The sequence below is a fragment of the Strix aluco genome, chromosome 9 (assembly GCF_031877795.1).
Source record: "Strix aluco isolate bStrAlu1 chromosome 9, bStrAlu1.hap1, whole genome shotgun sequence".
NCBI classification, from domain to species: Eukaryota; Metazoa; Chordata; class Aves; order Strigiformes; family Strigidae; genus Strix; species Strix aluco.
The window spans coordinates 26558747-26579337 of record NC_133939.1 but is presented as its reverse complement, the minus strand read 5'-3'; the positions used below and the strand labels follow the sequence as shown (position 1 = coordinate 26579337).

The 20591-nt window shown below is 41.9% G+C and overlaps 1 protein-coding gene across 7 annotated transcripts in view; it reads right to left on the bottom strand.

Moving 5' to 3' along the window:
• Window positions 1–20591, bottom strand: part of MECOM (MDS1 and EVI1 complex locus) — a 345545-nt gene that overhangs the window by 15885 nt on the left and 309069 nt on the right. For 2 of the 7 annotated variants that reach the window (XM_074834309.1, XM_074834313.1), the window contains 6 exons: window positions 18584–18800; window positions 15221–15368; window positions 14277–14433; window positions 7140–8502; window positions 5131–5218; window positions 2235–2261 (listed from right to left, as the gene is read on the bottom strand). In XM_074834309.1, coding sequence (XP_074690410.1) covers window positions 2235–2261; window positions 5131–5218; window positions 7140–8502; window positions 14277–14433; window positions 15221–15368; window positions 18584–18800 — 2000 coding nt within the window. The remainder of the gene's footprint in view (window positions 1–2234; window positions 2262–5130; window positions 5219–7139; window positions 8503–14276; window positions 14434–15220; window positions 15369–18583; window positions 18801–20591) is intronic. The other 5 variants (XM_074834310.1, XM_074834314.1, XM_074834311.1 and 2 more) reach the window with 5 other exon arrangements.

The window sequence follows — 20591 nt, the reverse complement described above, 5'->3', positions numbered from 1 at the left end:
AGGATTTCTTCCTCCCCACAGTTCAAGTAATAATGCTTTCTCTAGAAATCTACAACTTGTGAATTTGTTGTCTTGAAACCGTCTGTATTTGGACATCCAGCCATGGAACTTGGCTGAGCTATATTCACGTTCAAGAGACCTATCACACGTGGCTGAACTTTATGAAGCAGTAGCGAGAAACTCCTGCTGATCTGCAGTATAGTTCCAGAATAACTCTATTTGTATTAATGCAGTTGGTGGGGATTTAGCCAATCTAACAGAATAGATCATGTTCTAAAATAAGCCCCATTTAAAAAAAAAAAAAAAAAAGTTCTGTTAATGCACTCACCAAATTTCATTTATTTGTAAAATAATTTTAATTATTTACAATGTTTTTCCATAAAGCTAATGCAAATAGTGTCTGACTATAATTACAGAACCTCTTTACAGCAACCCTCTCTTGATGGGACCAGAAGTGGGTGAAAGAGTCTACAGACTAAATCGTGATCCATTCATGAGAGAGTGTTGCCCACTGATTCACCCTATAGGGTTCCTGCCAAACAATGAAAAACAATCTGAAATAATATTGAAATATATGGCACATGCAACTGTGAATTGAGATAGAAAGGCTCGTGTGACATATTCAGACCCCTCAAGATGAAGATTCATCCACGAATCAGCATCCTGCTCTAGGCACTTTATGTTTTAAATACCTATTTCTGCTGCAGCCGCTCAAAGCACTAGCACGGCCAGGAGACATACGCTCACAAAAAAAAGCAGGATGATGGAAATTTGAGGACCAAGCCAATGTCAAGGAAAGCAGACAGAAGAAACAGGCTGCACTAGGTTTTTCAACTTCCCAAATATGCCCAAGAAGAACCACTTTTCCGAGAGCAGAGGATTCAGGGTGCCTGGGCCAAATGACAAATCCTACCATGGCCTCTTCATGTGCTACACTGAACTCCTTCTACTGCAAAGAAAATGTTTGGGAACCACCTTTTGTGCTCTCCAAGTCTGGCATCTAACCCTACCTCCTATCTGCTGAGCTCATTCAGCACCTATGGGTGCTCACAGGAGTCCTTCGGTGCCTGCTTAGCTCCTTTCATCTCAGGATGCTAGTGCACCTTTTGCAGCTGCATAAACCATCGCTTTACAGGAATAAAATGGGATTAAAAGCCACATGTACACAAAGCAAATGTCCATTGCTGCTTTTGAAGCGTGCCATGGAGGCACACAGAGAAGAGCAGGGCTAAGCCCCTGTCTGCAGGGGCAGCACCTTTGAGGGCTCCTGCACTAGCCCCGTGCAGAGACGCACGTGGGAAAGAGCACATGAAGATCTCAGATCTCATTTTGCGAAATTCTGGCTTCGTCTTGTGAAATTAGTCCACGTCGCACTGCGAGGGATAAGCGAGAGTGAGTCAGGACCCGAGCCACAGCCGGCTGGCTCCAGCTCTCTCCTCTGAAGCCTGAAGGTTGGGAAAAATCTGGGACAAGTATTTATGGGTTCAGCGCTGCAGCTGAGGAGCCAGCAATGTAAGAGCAAAACACGGTGTTAAAGTTGCATCTGCAAAAGCAGTTGCTGTGGTTCTTTTATTTTCATGAACAATTTAGATGTATTAAAAATAACATTTTATAAAAATAGAAGAGCAAGATCAAATTTATCCCATAGTATGAAAAGCACAATTCCCATTCGCATAAGGGGGAGGATGTAAGTACACACACAGGACAAATTTGACCCAAACAGAGCAAATAAATGGGTATTTTATTTCTGCTTTAAGTACAGCAATGAGCAATTAAGCTCAAAACTTCAAAGCTATTAAAGTGACTAACTCCCACTGAAGTCAATGCGAGATAGAAACGTGAAGTCCTCTGAGGCTCTGTATTTTAATGTCTTGAATGATGATTAAATATTTATAACCATTGCAATCTAACAAGATTTCAGCCTGAAAATTTCACTGTAATCTCTGAAGGAAACAGCTTGGAACAATTTCAGTTAAATATAAACAAAGACTGCATTCTGAAACCCTCACTCAGGTAAAGCTCCCATTGCCTTCACCAAATAAAACCAGCAGGATTAGGTAGGTAAAAATAAAGCCAATTTGACATAAGAAGATATTTATCTGCTACAGCTACAACACTCTGTAGGAAAGCATGGCATGCTCCATAATTGAGTGGTAAGTTATATTTCATATTATATTTTTCTTATGCAATTTATTTCACAATGATTAAATCAAAAATATAAGCAATGAACTTACCCAAATTCTTTGATCAGGCAATTGGAACTGGGAGCAAAATTGAAACAAAAACAACACATTATTCCTGCACTGGAACCCTCATTGCAATCAATCTACTAATTAAGATTTTACTTAAAGATACTAACTAAAACGTTATTCTGAATGATTTGTTGCATCGGGATAGTCTCTCCCTAAAAATGCAATCCTTGTAATGGCAAATGATTGTGAAATACCATTAAATGATCTAATTTTCATAGCTTTTGGGCCACTAGCACTGGGAGGAATTTTGGCCAGGCAGAGACAGGGTAAGGACTGCAGGGTTTATGTCTTTAATCTCTACTTCAGAAACCTATTTTAAAGATCCATCTGTTAGTTGTCGTATTAGCCAGTTGAAAAAAATTAATTCTTGCTTCATCAGATGGCAAGTTTCAGAAATAAATTCATCTACAGAAACTTGTTGGACACAAACAATAATTTTGTTCATATTTTATATATAAATCCTGCCAGCAGAAAATGAAGACTTGCGGTGCACTCCACACTTGTACTTTTACAGGGGTGAACAGGACTATAAAGGAAAAACAGCTTTTCTGCAAGCCATTCCCCAGTCCTCTATAAACACTGAGCCAAATTCTGCCTTTGCAAACAGAAGACTCCTTTCTATTAAAGTCAGTAAGAAAGCAGATTTTGGCATCTACTCTTTTGACAGGACATGTGATGGTGGTTTAGGGTTTTTTTTACAATGTATTAAGAGTGCATGTTACACCCATGACCTTTGTATCCATTCATCTCACACCAAGCTAAAGACGTTATCCCTAGCACCTAGGTAAGAGATAAAATGAAAGCCAGTCTTTACCATGGATTTTTCTTTTCTATTGCACAATGAGAAATGTGGAGGAAAGGGTTCAGCAATGGGGGTACACAACTAGCCTTCCCTCCTGACAGAGAGTGCTGGCTCTGCCCCACCTTGGCTGGCACTGCAGTAGGGAGGTGGCATCCGACACCTCCTGCTCATGCTGAAGGACTTGGTGACTGCACTGAGACCTTCCTTGGGCACCAACAATAGATTTAACCAACTCTCCGTGAAAAAAGATGAAGGGCGAAATCCCAACATCCTTCCCTCTAATGGCAAAATGTCCAATGTCTCCATTCCACCTGCACACCTACATCATCCTCGCCTAACTCCCATTAACCCTTCTCCAGTTCCCCACATAACTCAAAGCCATACAACACTACGGAGTATTCAACTCCTTCCCCGCCCACTACAGCCAAACTCCTAACAGTGCATTTTGCCCAAATAGCCTCCTTTCCCACCCACCAACCATGCCACCTACCAGACCAACCTGTGGCAACACCTTCAGAGCATCTTGAATCCAACTTCACTAAAGGACATCAATTGACACCTTCTGAAAAAGCTAGCTAGCACTAAGCAAAATAATAATTTCTACCATCGATAGAGTACCTAAAATGCCCTCATTTAAATAATTTACTATTACTTTACAGCACCTTAGCTGCTCTAATAGAATCGCTCCCTCGATGGAGAGGAACCAGCCTGGTTTTACACCAGGGGGACACAAAGAGGATTGAGCCCATTTGTGTGTTTGTGCATTAGTACCATCTGCTGTGAAATGGGAATTTTTACTTGTTGCTTTCTAACTTGGGCAAATAAGGTAACTCAGCAAGAGATGCTGAGCTGCTATGAAATCTTGTACATAAATCCTCAGTAATTTTAATACTTAACGGTTCCATCACCTCCTTCAGGCACTGGAACTGGAACAGGGTGCTTTTCTGCACTCTCCATCCATGCAACAGCATTATGTTTCTGTGTCTGCAACTACATATGCCACCAGCTGCTCTTCCTAGTTTTCCAGAAGTCCCATATTTCAGAATATATTCCATACAATTTAGGATATAACAACTGTTGACTTCACTGAGGGAAAAAAAAAAAAAAGCAAGTGTGGCAGATTATTGGCACGATTTGCCCAGGAATTCAGTGGAAGCTGAACCAGAGACAGCAGCTCCTGGCTGTGCACTTAAAATACATGTATGGGGTGTCATTATTTGGATGAGCCCATAGTCAACAAGGGTTTCAAATTTACAAATACCATAGAGCATTTTATTTCAGGCATAAGATTTAACCCAAACTTTGAGCAAAATCTTCTTGAGCAAAGAGGATGAAGGTAAAATGAGGCTGCACTGCTGTTGAAGAAAAGTAACATATAGTTTGCATACAAGTCCTCTTTCTGTACTACATACACATTGCAGTTGTTACACCGTTTTAGGGACGCCCTCCTAAATTTTTGTTATTCAGCAAATAAGTAGCAGGATTATGGCCTATGAACAAGACAGCAGCCCTCACATATAGCACATCTTCAGGTATGGAGGAGCAGGGATCCTACAAAGTCATTGCACACTCTATAGCCCACACCGGCTACCTAAAAAGATGGAGCATTTGCATTATGAGACTTGAAAGCATTGGGTGGAAGGTTTTATCTCTTTTCTAGGACTCCTTAAATATTGACAGCTGGGATGCCCAGCTTTGCTGGCCCAACTCTGAATCTATGTCATCTCTTTGTAGTCAAAATATTGATTCCACTGCAATGGCCCAAAGCATGGGAGAGTGCTGAAGAAGACATGGGTAGCTGCAAGTGTTGGTAGCTACGCTACGGTTTTGGAGGAACACGGTTCTAAAACATACATGTAGTTTGAATCTGGCTTCCTCTATAATCAAAACATGTTGTTTCATCTGCAAAACATCAAGAAGCTCAGAACAATGCTTATGCTTTTCCACCACAATGGTACAGCAAAAGCTGTGTGGTTTAGGAAATCCAAAAATGACTAAGACTGCATTCATTTCTCTGCACCTGCTTTGAAGCATCAACAGGCTTGTTTACAACATTAAAATTCCCAAAATACTTACTTGTGGATGAAACAAGAATCCCGGGGAAGGTCTCAAGTATTTCTCTTTTAAAGCTTCCAGTGGGTCAGTTAACTTTCTTTTTTCTACTCTGTAAATGTTAAAATTAGATTTGCTTGTGATGAACCAGTCTCAAATATTAATAATTATATAGCTATTCATGTTTAAAATAGTCAATTATACATCAAGTAATTTGTTTCTCAGAGATGATGGTAAAAGATAAGGAAGTAGAGTCAACTCTTGATTCCCGTATACAACTGTGGGAAGAAATAAGGCAACTGAGTGTGCTCTCCACTCAGAGGAGAGGAATTCAAAGCAACAGGACCCTTGAGCAATGGGTCCCTTCTCATCTGCTCATGTGAGACACTGCACCCACCATCCTGGAAACCTCCCCACGTGCACAGCCGTGCACAAGCAGGGCGAGAAAGGCGGGCTTGTAGGAATGCACTGAATCTGATATGCCAGCAACAAAGACTGCGATCAACTTGTGGGCATTTAGGCAGTGAAACACAGAGCAAATAATTTAGAAGCAGTGTGGAAATTTGAGGTTTTTGCTTCTTCTGTTAGAGATGTGAACAGTTTAAGGGATAGATCCTGTAATCCATATGTAGATGTAACTCATGGCAGAGGAAGGCTCAGTAACAACTGGCCTTGTGCTACGCTGATAGAATTTGTATTAGTTTGTAATGCCAAACTAATTGCTAGATTTCATTAGTTTGTCATTCAGGACCATAAAACACAGATCATTATTTCCACTGCTTCAGGCATTTAAAATGAATATGACGCAAAGAAAACCTCTGGTCTAATACAGATATCAATCTGGTATGAATAAAACCATCTCAGTAAATAGCATCACATCCTGTTTCTTCATAATGCATACTTCTTGTCTTATGCGAGAGCATTCTACAAAAACTTTGCCCATAGCATTTCTTTTTCAGATAAAGTAAGAAATTAACATCATTCACATGGCTGTAACTTTTTTTTTTTTTAACAATAGGCTGTAAAATCAGTCATTTATATTACAGACAAATATTTTTATGGCTAATATTTCTCTAAACTAATTTAGATGCATGACTTTGGCTGGTCACAGATATATGAGCAGAAAGGCAAAGGGCAAAGAGGGGTTGACATACACAGGACACAGGTGAAATCCAGATCCCAGTGAGATCCATCTTGGCACTACTGGGAAACACAGAGGGATCAGGATTTTACCACAGGTTTTTTTAAACCTCAGCTCACTGACAGTGTCTGCTTGTGCACCCATCAAAGTCAACGACAAGGCTCCCATTGATTTTATAAGGTAGATCAGATTAACTAGCCCCCTGGTTTGGCTTTGTACATGCAAGGACATTGCGCCTTCAATTATATTAATGAAATGCCCAGCTAAATCAACCCATTGATCAAATCAGTGCAAAAAAAAAAGGCAGAAATCACTCTCAATTTCCATACTTTTTATACACCTTAGGACAAATTTGCTTCTTTGTTGTACTTATGAGATACTCCTATTTAATTCAGGACTACTAGAAAGGTGGTGTCCAACTGGCACCCTGGTGAGACGCTCACTAATTTCCAGGGTGAGGCAGAGGGCAGTAAAGGCAAGTGGGCAGCATTCTGGAAGAAAAGGAATTTGGGGCAAACCAGTGATGTCAAATACACAGTAAATATACATATATTCAATACTGATGACAGTTGTTTCTGGGTAAGAGAGTATATTCAACTTCTGCATGTCAAGCTACACAGGTTAAACTAATGACTCACTGCAATGAGGGTAGCCATGAAGACTTGCTAATTGCAGCATTACCAGACCCAGGGTTTGCTCTGAGCAGCTTCAATTTGAGGTGGGGTGCACAGGTCAGCATGTAGCCTGGGCCACCCCACGCCCCAGTGGTGGGATGACACCTCCAGAGACAGTGGGAAGGGGACGGGGTTGTCCTGCATCTGCAGGCAGGTAGCCCTGTCAGACCTAGATGCCTGTACCAAAGGATGCCCAAAGGAAGCAGACAGCCCGTTACCTGTAAATGGGATCCATAAAGAACGGGGTGGGCCTCGCATGCTGCAAGGAGGACTCCGAAGCTTTCCTTTGCTCGAGGTCGCCTCCTTTCTTTTCTCCAAAGACGTGGTTTTTCCGAGGCTCAGCCTGTTTTGTGCCACTGGCTCGACTTCTGCTGCCCATGCTGAGATCTAGAGGCTGGTCCTGGCTTGCCGCAGAAGGGGCTGCTGGCTTTGAGGGTATGGGAGTAAGTGGCTTCTCCTCCTTACGCTTTATGGTGAGGTCAAAGGGAGACTCAGAGCTTCCCTTTGGGATCTTCTTTATTTCACTGGGTGATTGGGGCTCCACTTTCAAGGGTAACGGTCTCAAGTCTCTATCAGGAAATGGATACATTGATTGAGAGAATGCTGGAAAAAATGGGAGGGGAAACATGGAAGGGTAAGGTAAGGCTCCGACTTTTTTGTCTTGCAGCCCCACAAGTCCTGTTGAACCAAAGTACTTTTCAGCAATAGAAGCAATAGCCTTTATAGAATCATTCACCGCTCCTGACACCGCAGTCTGCTCCTCTAAGGATGGTGAGAAAATGGAATGATTGCTGTGGTCTTTCTTATTATTTATTGAAGCCAGGCTCTGCAGAGAGCTTACTTTGTCTTTGAACATTTTACCATTTTCTTTAAATTTCTCTTTCTCACTTTCAATGTCACTTTCCAGATCAGAGCCCGAGGTGGTTTCCAGGTCACTGCCACTGGGGGTACTGACATCGTCAAGGTCAAGGTCACTACTCTCTGACTGGTCACTGAGTTTCTCATGCGGCCTCTCTTCAGAGGACCTCTCTGGTTGAAGCTCCACTGGCTTATTCTCCCCTACTGATGGTTGCTTATTTAGTGCCTTCAAAATATCCTGGGTGGCTGGCAGTATCTGAGGATTTGTCATGAGGGGACTTTGACTTTTGTTTGTCTGATCTGCGCTTGGTAGTCCTTTAACAGGAGAACTAGTAGGTAGCAAAGGTGGCCTGTGGTACAAGCCTGAAGGAAACAGACCAGGGAAGCTAAAAGAAAATCCAGGAGCTGTTGGAAAGGTAAGACCAGCAGGATGCCTATTGGCTCCAAAATAGTCAGCAAGGCCCGGATTTGCATGATTCATATTAACCATGGACGTTTTATCCATAGCTGGGGTTCCAGGAAGTGAAATGCCTTGGCCAAAAAATCCTCCTGCTGCAAAATGGTTCTTGCCCTCACAAAATCTCCTGTGTTTATTTAAGGAAGACGTAGTGCTGAACATTTGTCCACAGTCTTTGCACTTGATTTGGGTTCTGCAATCAGCATGCATGCGCTTATGACGACAAAGGTTTGAAAATTGAGTATAGGATTTATGGCAGACCTCACCTGTATGTAAACAACAACAACAACACATCTCAGGCTTTATGATAATTGCCCCCACCCTCAAAATTTTGCAAATAACACCATTTTTTTACCCGCCAAATGTCAATTAGGAAGCTGTAAGGAGAAGTCTGGGTGCACAAATGTACAAAAAGCTATTGTACTCTTCCAAAGCAAGGCATCCAAGCAGACAAATGTCTAAAGACAGCACCAAAACCCACTCCAACAAACCAGAAAAGGTCTGAAATCACTAAAAGACAAAGTTTCCTTGTTTGCTCTTTGTATTGCAGTGTTGCATATACGGTACCATTATTCTGTATTGCATTACCACCCAGAACCCCGCCAAGAGCTGCGGCTCGGTGCTGTAACACCGCATGAACCCACGGTGCTCCTGCACAAGCGAGCACTCATGTCTTCAAATGACATCCATTTATGTCACTATTCACACATGGAAAGTTAGTCATTAAAATAAATATTTGCAGGACCAGACAGGAGATAGACAGAGCTGTCTCACAGAGCTTTCAGTCTGCAAGACCACAAGGATATGAAAGAGGTGAAGGAGGAGACAATCAGGTATTTCCAAGTGCATAACCTTATTAACAAACAACTTTTTTTTCCCACTTACAATGAAGAATTTAATCTCATGAAAGTCCAGGCTAGAGCCTGAGTAGCGTCAATCCAGTACTCTCATATGTCCAAAGCATTTCTATTTGTGTAATGCATACAGTCCCTACAGGTGCCTGGGATGCTGTAACTCTAAATTCCACATCTTAATAACTTTATTAGTCTTCATATTTCTTATTTGTCTCTTGCACATGGAAAAATACACTATATTTCAACAACAATTTCCTTTAAGAATGCAGCTGTATTTATTTGCCTGTCTGATGCTCAAAACAGCTCGATGGATTTCCTTTCAAACTCCTGTGGGATGAGAATAGCTTCAGCCTCACAAAAGCAGCACTTGGAGAAAGTCTGAAACCACAGAGGGGAGGAGATCTACCTTGAGCTCATGGGCCTGATCTAGCCTGCGACACCTGGCAGGTCGGAGCACAGCTTCCAGCAACCATTTGCAGGAGGAGGCGGCTGAAAGCGATCCCGGTGGTGCAGAACGAGACACTATGAAGAGTGAATCACATCACTTAAGCAAACGTGATTTTGCAGGTCCCTGATTTTTTGGCTGCTACAAACCTTAGGGAGCAAATTGGGGCAGCAACCAAATCACAGGTCTGTAAGTTAAAACGTGGTTTGGAAGAGAATAACACTCAGCTCCCCAGCACCCTCCTATGTCCCCTTTTGGCATCCTTTAGATGAGCAGGGGCATCGGGCAAGTCCCAAGGCTGTACTATGTCTTGTGCTCTTCATTACGCTAAAATTTGTCCATTCCTCTGCACTACCTTGCTTCCAACAGTATCAGCTCCAGTCTTGTTTAGAAACAAGGCAGCAGCATTATCAGTAAGCAGTGTTATCCCGCTGTAATAAATCCTTTTTTTTTTTTTCCCCAGCCAGGAAAAAGCATGTGGCCACTTTATTTTTATTTAATTTGTGTTATATCATAAGCTCTCATCTTTCACACATCAAAGCCACACAACAATACACATTGTGTATTCTGAGGCCTTTTTAACAATCATTTTCATGATTTGAGACAGACTGACATAATTTACAATGGCTCTATTTTAAGACTGCAAAGGAAACTGAATTGAATGTATCCCATCCTGCACTCTTGGTTCCCATGAACTGCAATCACGTCCTCTAACTTCCACTCGCACCGGGGCCCGCGCTAACCTTCCTGCTCCTCTAAATCTCTGCCCTTGAGAAACTTGACCACTTGTTGTCATCTCTTAACTGTTTACCTCTTCAGCAGGCTGCTTCATATCTGAGCAACAATGCTCCTATTGTTTGAGGTCCTGATCCTGCCTGATCCACCCGTTTTCCCTGTTCACGTCCCGTTGACATCCCCGGGACAATTCGTGGGGTAAAGAGTGCAGAATTGGGCCCAAACACAGGAAATTTGCGATGTGGTAATTCAGGAAGAATGTTTGTTGCTGTGTATCAGTTACTGTTCCTGCTGGAAATCTTCATTCACAAGGAAAAATAAGAAAGAAAAGAAAAAAATAAAATTAAAAATAAAGAAGAAAAAAGATGGAAGAGAAAGTAAAAAGAGAGACAAGAAGAGACAAGAGAAGAGAAGAGAAGAGAAGAGAAGAGAAGAGAAGAGAAGAGAAGAGAAGAGAAGAGAAGAGAAGAGAAGAGAAGAGAAGAGAAGAGAAGAGAAGAGAAGAGAAGAGAAGAGAAGAGAAGAGAAGAGAAGAGAAGAGAAGAGAAGGATTCTAGTTCTTTGAAAATATTTGATTTTCTCTGGATAAGTATTTTCTGTTTCTTTAAAAATATTTTATTTGCCTATTTAACAGAGAACTATTTTTAACTTAATATAGAACTATTTGTCATTTATTTGTTCCAGTACGAAGCTCTGATTCTTCTATTTTCTCCTATTTTCAGCCTAATTGTAGGTATAAGGTCTCTTCTCCCACAAACAAAAGTCACATTCATACTTCACAGTACAGAATCAGGCCCCTTACCTTCACTGTTGAGGTCTTAAACAAAAAGTTCCCCCTGCTCCCATTAGGTTGATCACAGAAACCAAAATTAAACTGACCAAAATGGTTACTTGAGTAACATATCCATAGGTTTGCACAAGCTTCATCTTGGATATTATGGGCCAAGTCCTCTCCTTGTGTAAAGCAGAATAACTCTACCAGCACCGACAGAGTTATGCCTAACACATAGCAGCAGAGCATCAGACCATATATATTTTTTTCCAGGAAAAAACTCTCCAATGCATACAAGGTTAGTCTAATGTATAATTAAAAACAAATAATGTTTTCTGAATTCTTGATCTTCTACCAGGTTTTGGTGAGGGCCTGCTTCTTATTCACATGACTATTAAATATAATGCTTCACTCAGGTAGGCTAGAGTGGCAAGCGGGTGAAAAGGGGTGGATCAGCACAGATTTGGTCTTCCTAAAGTTTTGGAAATTCTCCCTTAAAAACATCAATACATTATTAAATTATTATTCTCCATTAATATATTCAAAAATCAACAGAACCAAGAAATATTCTACTCTGGAGAAAAGCAAAAATACGCATTTACAATTGAGAGATATCCTTACAAACTATGAAGGGAGATGCAAATTAATCATTTGACTAAATATATTTTATCTCAGTTTTAAACTAAACTAAACCGATAATGGCAATGCCATTAAAAAATGTAAATATTTATTATAACCTCAATCAAACAATTAACAGTTCTACTGAGGACTTTACCTTTTTGAGCATAAAAGTTACTGAAAACTATTTAATGAGGTGCTGATTGCTTAAGGTGTCTCTTGCATTTAATAGGTAGCCTACTCAATTTACAGGCTCTCAAGGCTGTCAAAGAAATTTTGGGCCCAGGTCCCAAGTCCTTACTCCCCAGAGTAGTCTTACTCTTGGGGACCATCACCCAAAGCCTGCATGTCACACAGCATCAGTGAGAAGACTCTGTGTGAATCGATTGTGCCACCTCAACCTCTGTAGATATTCCTAGTAGACAGGACTCCTCAGATAAGTTCTTGTTATAAGATCTACCTCTTTTTCATCACATGACACTTATTTCCAAGCAAAGTTTTGCTTAAACTTTAGTAGATGGGGGATGGTTATCAACTCTAATTGCTTCCACATACCAAAGCAACAGAAGCTGGGTTTGATTTCTCCTATTACACCTTATTACAACCTTTAAATCTCAGTGCCATACTTTTAGGCAACTAACTTGTAAGAGAAGCTTTCCTCCTTGCAGCTTTTATTGCTCTACAGACCCCAGGTTTAACACAGACTCCCAATCTGGCTCCCAAATTGCAAAAATTCATCTCATGCCTCTGCACACTCTGTACCGCGATTATCTCTGGACCCCAAATTAGTCAGCAGTTAAGCTTGCATATTTTCTGCTTATTAAAAAAATTACTGTAAGTACTATTTTGAATATGTTCAGTCTATTATGGCATGTGGTTTCTATTTGGAGAGGCTGGAGATTTTGTGAAGGCAGTGAGTAATTACCTTAGTGTTGGTGAGTTTTCACTCAAGCTTGGGCGGTGTACTGTAATAAGAGACAGTTGCCATAAACAGACTGGTACGAGTAAATCATGGTGTGTGGCCTTCTGGTGGAAAACAGATATCTCCTTTAGGTGACCCTACCTCCCTCCCATCGCTCAGCAAAGCCTACCAAACATGTGGTCTCCAAACTCTTTTGTTCTGCAATTACATGGCTGTTATTTGTAGGTTGCTCAACGGGTTTTCATCCCTCGCACTGTACATATGAAGAATACTGGTTGCTGTTTTGATTTATCAGAATAAATAGTAACAAGGAGCATTTGAGAGATTATTTCATTTATGAGAGGTGCCACTTACCGACTTTTAGATAGGGCATTGCAACAGGACCATCTGAAGACTCCCTACCTAGCCAGAAGTTACAGTTTTCTGATAATTATAATCTTTAAGTGTAATTACTTAACCTGTAATCAGGTTTAAAAATTATTAGTGATATTTACTATTGGATCTAGTTATACATTTTCTCATTGAAGAAGCCCAAACCAAAAGTATTATCTAACCCAACGGCAGGTATACAGATTTTGCACAAATTAGTCTTTCAAGCCAATACTCCTCCTCTGGAGGAATTATCTTAGCATGTGGCCGTCACTTTGTCCAGCTGTGGTGTTGATATTTTGGTAAATTATTGTCCAGACCAGCAAAAGATTAAGAAGTTTAGCAGACAAGTAGGGGAGATGGTCACAAGGTGCCTTTCAAGCCACAGCAGGTGCCTGGAAAGAGTGTGGTGGAGATGAGCACTACCAAGAACAATATTGTTAAATATTTTCTGCCTCTGCTTCCCTGGTGAAAGGGAGAGAAAGCAACCTGTAACGTTACCGTGCACCCAGCTCCCCCATCTCCTAGCAGGCTCTGGCTCAGCAGTAAACACAACCCGTGAGACTTTGAGGATCCGATTTATAGCCCAGTACAGAGTCAGGCCCACATACGAGACAAGTTTTATTGCTGGAGCAGCTGTTGGCAAAGATCTAATAACTCAACTCAATACTTAAATTTGGGGCATGCAAAGGAGCCTCAAGGAGGGTGGCAAGCTCCTCTGACTGAAATTCACTGCCTCTAAGGTTTATTTTCCAACTCCTGTGCTGTGGAGACCCTGTGGCTCAAAATTAACTCCTAAAGCAAAGCAGCCTTACAGGTACTGCTGGGTCTCCCTGATTCCCAGACTGTGGTGTCAGCCACTGCCATCCTCCCCTGCCCACCTTGGCACTGCCACCTCCTCCCCTGTGCCAGCACTAACAGCCGGATCCAGCACAGAGGGCTGCTGCTCGTGCAGGGGAGCAGGAAAGAGAGCAGCCACCTTGGCACAGCGCAAAGCAATGAGGCTGCAGCCGCTGAGCGTGGCATGGCTCCTTCATGCTAAATCTTTCTCCCCTCTTGCTCTTTGCAACTGTGCATGGAAAAATATCCCTGGGACAACAGGTACATTTATACAGCATACAGTGTCTGTCTGAAAAGGAAAATCGTATGAAAACAACACTTTGCATTAGACTACAAATTACCCAGAACTCATTTAATAACTCACAGTCCCTGCAAAACCAGTGGGAAATTCAAAGGGAGCACAACACAACCTCCTGCTTCCAGATTATGCTGCATTACAACAAAAGAAATAACACTTAACCAAAGACGTTTAGTTGAAGACTTACATATAAAAGGTTTGACACTGCTGTGGATGTGTTTATGCTGTTTGAGGCCTGAAGAAGTGGCAAAGGTTTTGCCACACTCTGGACAAGCGTGAGCGCGAGCCCCAACATGCTGGGAACGAATATGCCTCTGAAGGTTGCTGGGGTCCGTGAAAACCTGCTAGGAAATGAGTACTGATTAACCAAGAAACTTGACTGCAGAAGAAGCCAGTTATTACAAGAGTCTTTTAAAATTCAAACCTTGGAGCTATTTGAGAGTATTTAAGATTAAAACCCTCACTAATGGGTGTCAATGGGAGCTGTGCCTGTGAGATGGGGCCTCATTTTCCCAGGATCAGCCAAGTATTTGGTGGATCTGGTAACCCCTTTGCAGCCACTGCAGCAGATGCTTTTGACCCTGCCATTACAAATTGTGCTTTTGAGGTCAGGGACTTCACAGAAAACAAGTCAAAATGTGGCTGCTTGAAACCTCTGAGCATTACTGCAATAGAAATACTTTATAGTGTCAACTGTGTGTGTGACAGCAAGAAATCCTGTACACGACATAGTCCTAGAACCCAGGGCTTGGTCTTACGAGTGTCAGCTCAATATAAAATTCCCATTATTGCAGCAAAACTACTTAAAAACAAGGTAGTCCTCATGCAAAAGGCCCAAGCTTTGGGAATCTGATAAAAAGCGATGCAGAGCACCACATCCTATACAAATAATCTACACACAAAGCCCTGGACTGGGAAGTGAAAGAGATGCTCTAGAGATGAGATAGTTGCGTTCACTTAGTACAGGATAGAAAAATAACATAAAGTAGAAGTGCAAATCCTTGAGAAACCATCTGGAGCATGGGAGAAGCCCTGTGCCCTCCTGCATCCTGGCCCCAGGCATCCCCACTTCCATGCTCCCATGTACCCAGCAGCACAAGAACCGCCAGGCAGCCTACAAATTCACTGTACCTTGGCACAGTTTTCGCACTCGTAGTGCTTCCCACTGTCGTGTGACATTTGGTGACGTATCAAGTTGGACTTCCAGTTAAAAGCTTTGGGGCACTGGTCACACTTGTACTCCCTCTCCTCGCTGTGCGACAGCATGTGCTTCTCCAGGCTGCAGAAACAGGAACAGGGCTCAGTGAGGTGTCCCACACACATAGGTTTATCAGTGGTTTACAGGAAAATGAGACAGCAGAGCACATAATTACAGGAAAAAAAAAAAAAAACAACAAAAAAAGCCCCAAAAGCCCAATCCTGACAGACCCAAGTCCTTTCAGTACCAGGCTCACCCCACCCAGGAGACAGAACATCCTCCTCCCTACCAGAATAACACATCCTCTTGTGTTTTGTCAGGCCACCTGCAAATGCTCCACGAGATGCTGCTGCCATTGCTCCCTAAGGAGATTATTTCATACGCCTCTCAGTATTTCACTCTAGTAATTCTTTCCTGCAGTCTGAATTATTTCTACCTTATGAATTCCCATCTAAACACACCTTGGATCCCACCACCTGACATAACTCTACTCCTTAGATTGGAGTCAATTTTTCTTACAGCTGGAATAGATGAGGAATAACTCCACTGGAGTAGGCCAGGATGAGCATAAGAAGCCTCTAAATACAGTACACTGCGACTGAAGTTATACTTGATTATTATTAACTGTATTCAATTGTGTAACTGTTTATTCATTCATTTCTTAGTAGTTTATTCAGTCTATTAGTAGGGTATTCAATCTTCACCTATTTTTTGTTGCACATCTTTGAATTCATTTTCGTCTCTGAATTTTCTGAATTCCTGTTTTATTCTTCATTTGTAGCAAATATATATTTTTAATCACCTGTATTGCTCGGTCACATACAGAGTTGTAACTCACACTATTGCTTGAGAAAAGATCACTACATAATGTAAGAGTGCGTTCACAGAAAAGCCACTGGAAACTGGGATTTTTAGTCTGTGATGTCAAACCAGATCAATCTTTCCTCATGTGAAGCTCCCACCGATCTCTGCTGAATCAGTGGACAAAACCCACTGGGTTTACAGCCCCATTTGGGTCATGCAGCTGAAAGAGCAACCTCTATTCTCAGCCACAGGTAATGGAAATGCTTTCACCCTGCGATGCTCTTCTATGCCTCTCAGTCTCCTTCCTTCAGGGGACAAAATTAATTCTTGCTTCCTCTCCTAATACTTCTATAACAATTGACTCTCCATCATACACTGGTAAACAAACTTTTTGTAAGACCTAGACAGACTCCTGTCCCCGGCTCTGGCACCAGCTCCCCGGACACCTGCCATGGCTACGTGATCTGCCATCAGCACTGGGCAGTCTTGGCCCCCCAGATCTCCATCTTTCTGCTCAGCTCTTTCTCCACTTAATTACACACACCCTCAAGCATGGCTCATTCTGGCCTTTTGTTTTATATAATCTGGATATAGCACACTCCAGTACTTTTTCGCTGTGAACTGTCTTTGTGGTGTATTAGCCTTTCAATAATTCAAGAGTTCAGAGAATGACTGCATTTTCTCTCATTTTTCACTCTTTCTCACAGTACTGCCCATCTATTTATGATGACTTGTTCTTTGTTTTCTGCCCTTTCTCTTCAATATTTAATATTTTAAGCTAAATTTACATTTCCTCAATGATTCCCATATGTTAGATATTGTCCTCTGGTTCGTAGGCAGAAAAGAACTTTAACACCAAATAACTCACAACGTGGAAAAATGTTACAGTCCAGACTCCTGCCTCACCCACAGTGATGCAACCCTTTCGACTCGATCTACCTACATCAGCCCTTTCAAATCAATCAGATTGAAAATTAGACACGTGGAGCCACATACTGCTCTACATCATCCGGTGAATAAAACCTTGTGCCTGCACAAATTCCCACTCAGCAGGGTTGACCTAGTATGCAGGGAGCAACGTTTGGCACATCATGTTTTAATTTTGGCATCATTAATTTTGCGGAAGCGTAAGGATCGGGTCATACGACACACTGATCTGAAACCCCCTGCATGATGCCAAGCCACCTCTGCTCCATCAAGAGGAGTCTGTATTTTGGGAGAGAGGGTTCCATCTTGCAGAGCCAGCACCTGAAGCATCCAGGAGCAGTTGTTCAAAGGGGCGTTTGTGCACAAGCGGGTGTGCACAAATCCATGCTAACCTCTGACAGACACCACAACATCCTGAATCACGGACTAGCAAAGATTTCTGTGAAATATATGAACCCACCAAATACTCTATATTGACAATTTTTAAGAGGCATATGATTTTTAAGCAATGCAAATAAATACACTGCTGTCCCTAAAAGGGCTCTTAATAGTCACGTAGGTTGTGCCCACACAACTTGGAGAGGAAATAAGACACTGTGGGAGTGTGGGAGCTGTGCTACAGACTCTGGCTGAAAGCAAGAGATACCAGCCCAGGTCTGCTGCTGCTACAAACCAGCTTCCTAAGAAATGCACTGTCTCATCACAGTGGAGGATCTGGCCCAGGATTTTGCTGTTGAGATATCTCAACATTACTATCAAGTGTTGGCTGAAGTCAACCTTGCCCCAGCCCTCAAAGCATTAAGATGTGAATCTGTGAGGGATGTGCTGTAGAAGTTCCAGTGTACTCTCAAAATCTTTCAGTAATTTGCAATATTTGCCATAATCTGCACCACAATATGGTATTTTAAATAACAACAAAAACTATAGTGACAGGAAATATGCGAATCAGCATATAAAAGTCATACTTTCCGTTCACATTCTATGCGTATTTCAGGTACATATGCACATGAGTCTATCTGTTTCAGCAGGCAGATATACATAAGAAAAAGATGAACCCCAGTGTTTCAAGACAGTACAGCTATAAATATGTATTAACATACAGACATATACATATTAACATCTAGAACCTGCCTCTAACTAGCATGGCTTGTTTGCAAAGACAAAATTGGTAGCATCAGTGAACAGCCCTTGGAAATGTTCTAAAGTGATTTCTACCTAAAAATAAGGATCCTAGACCTTAGTTGATCTGAACTGTAATCACTCCTCTGATTTCACTGCAACCAGCTCAATTCATGCCAGCTAAAGATCTGATTATCAGAAGATCCAGTTCTTAATTTAAGGTCCCCACTAAGGACTTCATTATAAGGACCAAATTTCTGACTGAGACTCCATTGCTTTCTATGCCATAAAACACCAACTGGGACAGAAGTCTTATTCATCTTCATCTTTGGTTTGTATAGAAGATGAAGGTATCAGATTCTGCCCTGGGTGATGCCCTGCATGATCTGACTGAAGCCATTACAGAATTTGCCTCATTCAATCACGTTTTAAGCATCTACTCCTACCTTTGTAAGTCTGGGAAGACTTGGTCACACTCTTTACACTCCTGGATTTCATGCACGTCCTGAAGGTCATTCTCATTCTCAAGCTTTTTCTGGAAGTCCTCCTCCACCATGGAGAAGGCGGAGTGAGGTGTGCTGCAGGGGAACTTCTGGTGGTCTACAAGCTCAGCCTTGGACTCAAAGAGCTGGTCGCAGTCCTCGCAGCGATACTGGCGCTCCTCTAGAAGACAAAGGGGTTGGGTACAGGGAGACCATGTCAGTTTTCAGTCATTTTTAACTACCATCCCATCAGGAGTTCTACGACAGGGTGGTTAAATAAATGGCTATTCAGTGAAAAAGAGAAGAAGCTCAAAAGAAACAAGGATGCCTTAGAACACTTTGTAATAATGCTCTAATTCTACAATATATGACTGCAATACTACCTGTTAATTGCCTGGGTGACATTCAATAGGGTTCCCTAACCCTCGCTTAGGAAAAAAGTCAGTGTGTTTATATACTATCCTAAATGGGGATATACAGGGTCTAAATGGGTATCTAGAGGAGGCTGTCAGTCTCTGCATTTCTGAATGAGGGAGACTGACTTAGATGAAAGCATCAGCACCTAGAATAGCCAAAAGGGTGTTTATAGAGTTTTTAAAAGCCTCTTCATTTCCATTAGAGTCCTTTTGTAGCACCCAACCCTGTTCAAAGTAAGCCAGAGGCACATGAAGTTGGGGTAACGAACACAGGGAGCCTTGCTTTAAATTCCATAAAATCGGTCACATTTCTTACTGAAAACGAGTGTAGAAGATGGCTAGAGTGTCATTTTGGAATGAATATTGCATTCCATTACTTAGTAATTCCCACAAAACAATAGATTATCTGAAGAAAATCCCAAAAAGCAAACTTAGAGAAGAGCATCCCAATGTATTTTTTTCTGCTGGATTTTCTACTGATGGTCCATATGAGGAACCAGATGCCCTGGTTTGGTTCCAGTGCTACCTGCCCTGCAGATATAAATGCCCAGGGGCTCTGAGTCAGAAAGGCACTGACGAGTCTGACTGAAATCTCAGATGTAGCTGATTGCTACTTGACAGTTGAGCTGATCCAGCAAAAGCATCTTAGGACTCTGTTGTCCACTGTCCATGAGCAATACTTGGGCTCGGTCTGTTGCTAAATTAGCCCTGTGGGACATATTCCTGCATGTGACTGCAGAGATTTCCTTTGGTTTCATTTATACAATAGATACTTGACCATAGGGACTAGGCATGGAAAACACTATGCCTGAAAAGGGGGACTTCTTTAGCAGTAACTAAACAAACTTACCACTGTGGGAAAAAAAACCAAACACAAAAACAAATGAGAATGAATGAATAATCCCCACCTTTTTTTTAAGAGAACAAAAGACACTGGTCTAAATTTACAGGCAGTTATAAGAAAGTGCAGCCCTTGATACCTCCTGCACTGGGAAAACTTCTGTGTACTGTCCCTGAATCACTGAGAATTTGTAAAACGTCCACATTGGCATAAATTGCAACCTAATGGGCATCAAGCAGATATCCTACAGCCAGTCCCCGCTGTGGCTGTATAACCCACTGCCCAACAGGAAGCAAAGCAAAAGGAGCTTTTGGAGGTGGGTGACAATTCTGAACAGCTCAGGAGTTTCAGACCCAGAATCTGCACATCGGATGAGTAACAAATGAGCGCGAGGAGGAAGAATGGCTCAAATATTCTCACAAGTGACAGCAACATTAACAACCTGAGATTTTCTCTTTTCAAGATGACAGAAAACCTGTTGTTTGGCTAAGTGACAAAAAATACCTATAATCAGGGTCCATACAAACCCTGCAGGAGCAGGACAGCCTAGAGATAAGGACATGGACTCTTGTTCTCCTTTTGCAATGATCACATTTCAATCTTGAAGCCTTACTACTGCCCTGTTACATCTGCAGAACTCTGTTTCTGCTAGGGGGGTTCAAGTAAGTGAGGGTAAAACCTGAACAGCATTAGGAGTTGAAGGGATGCAATGCCG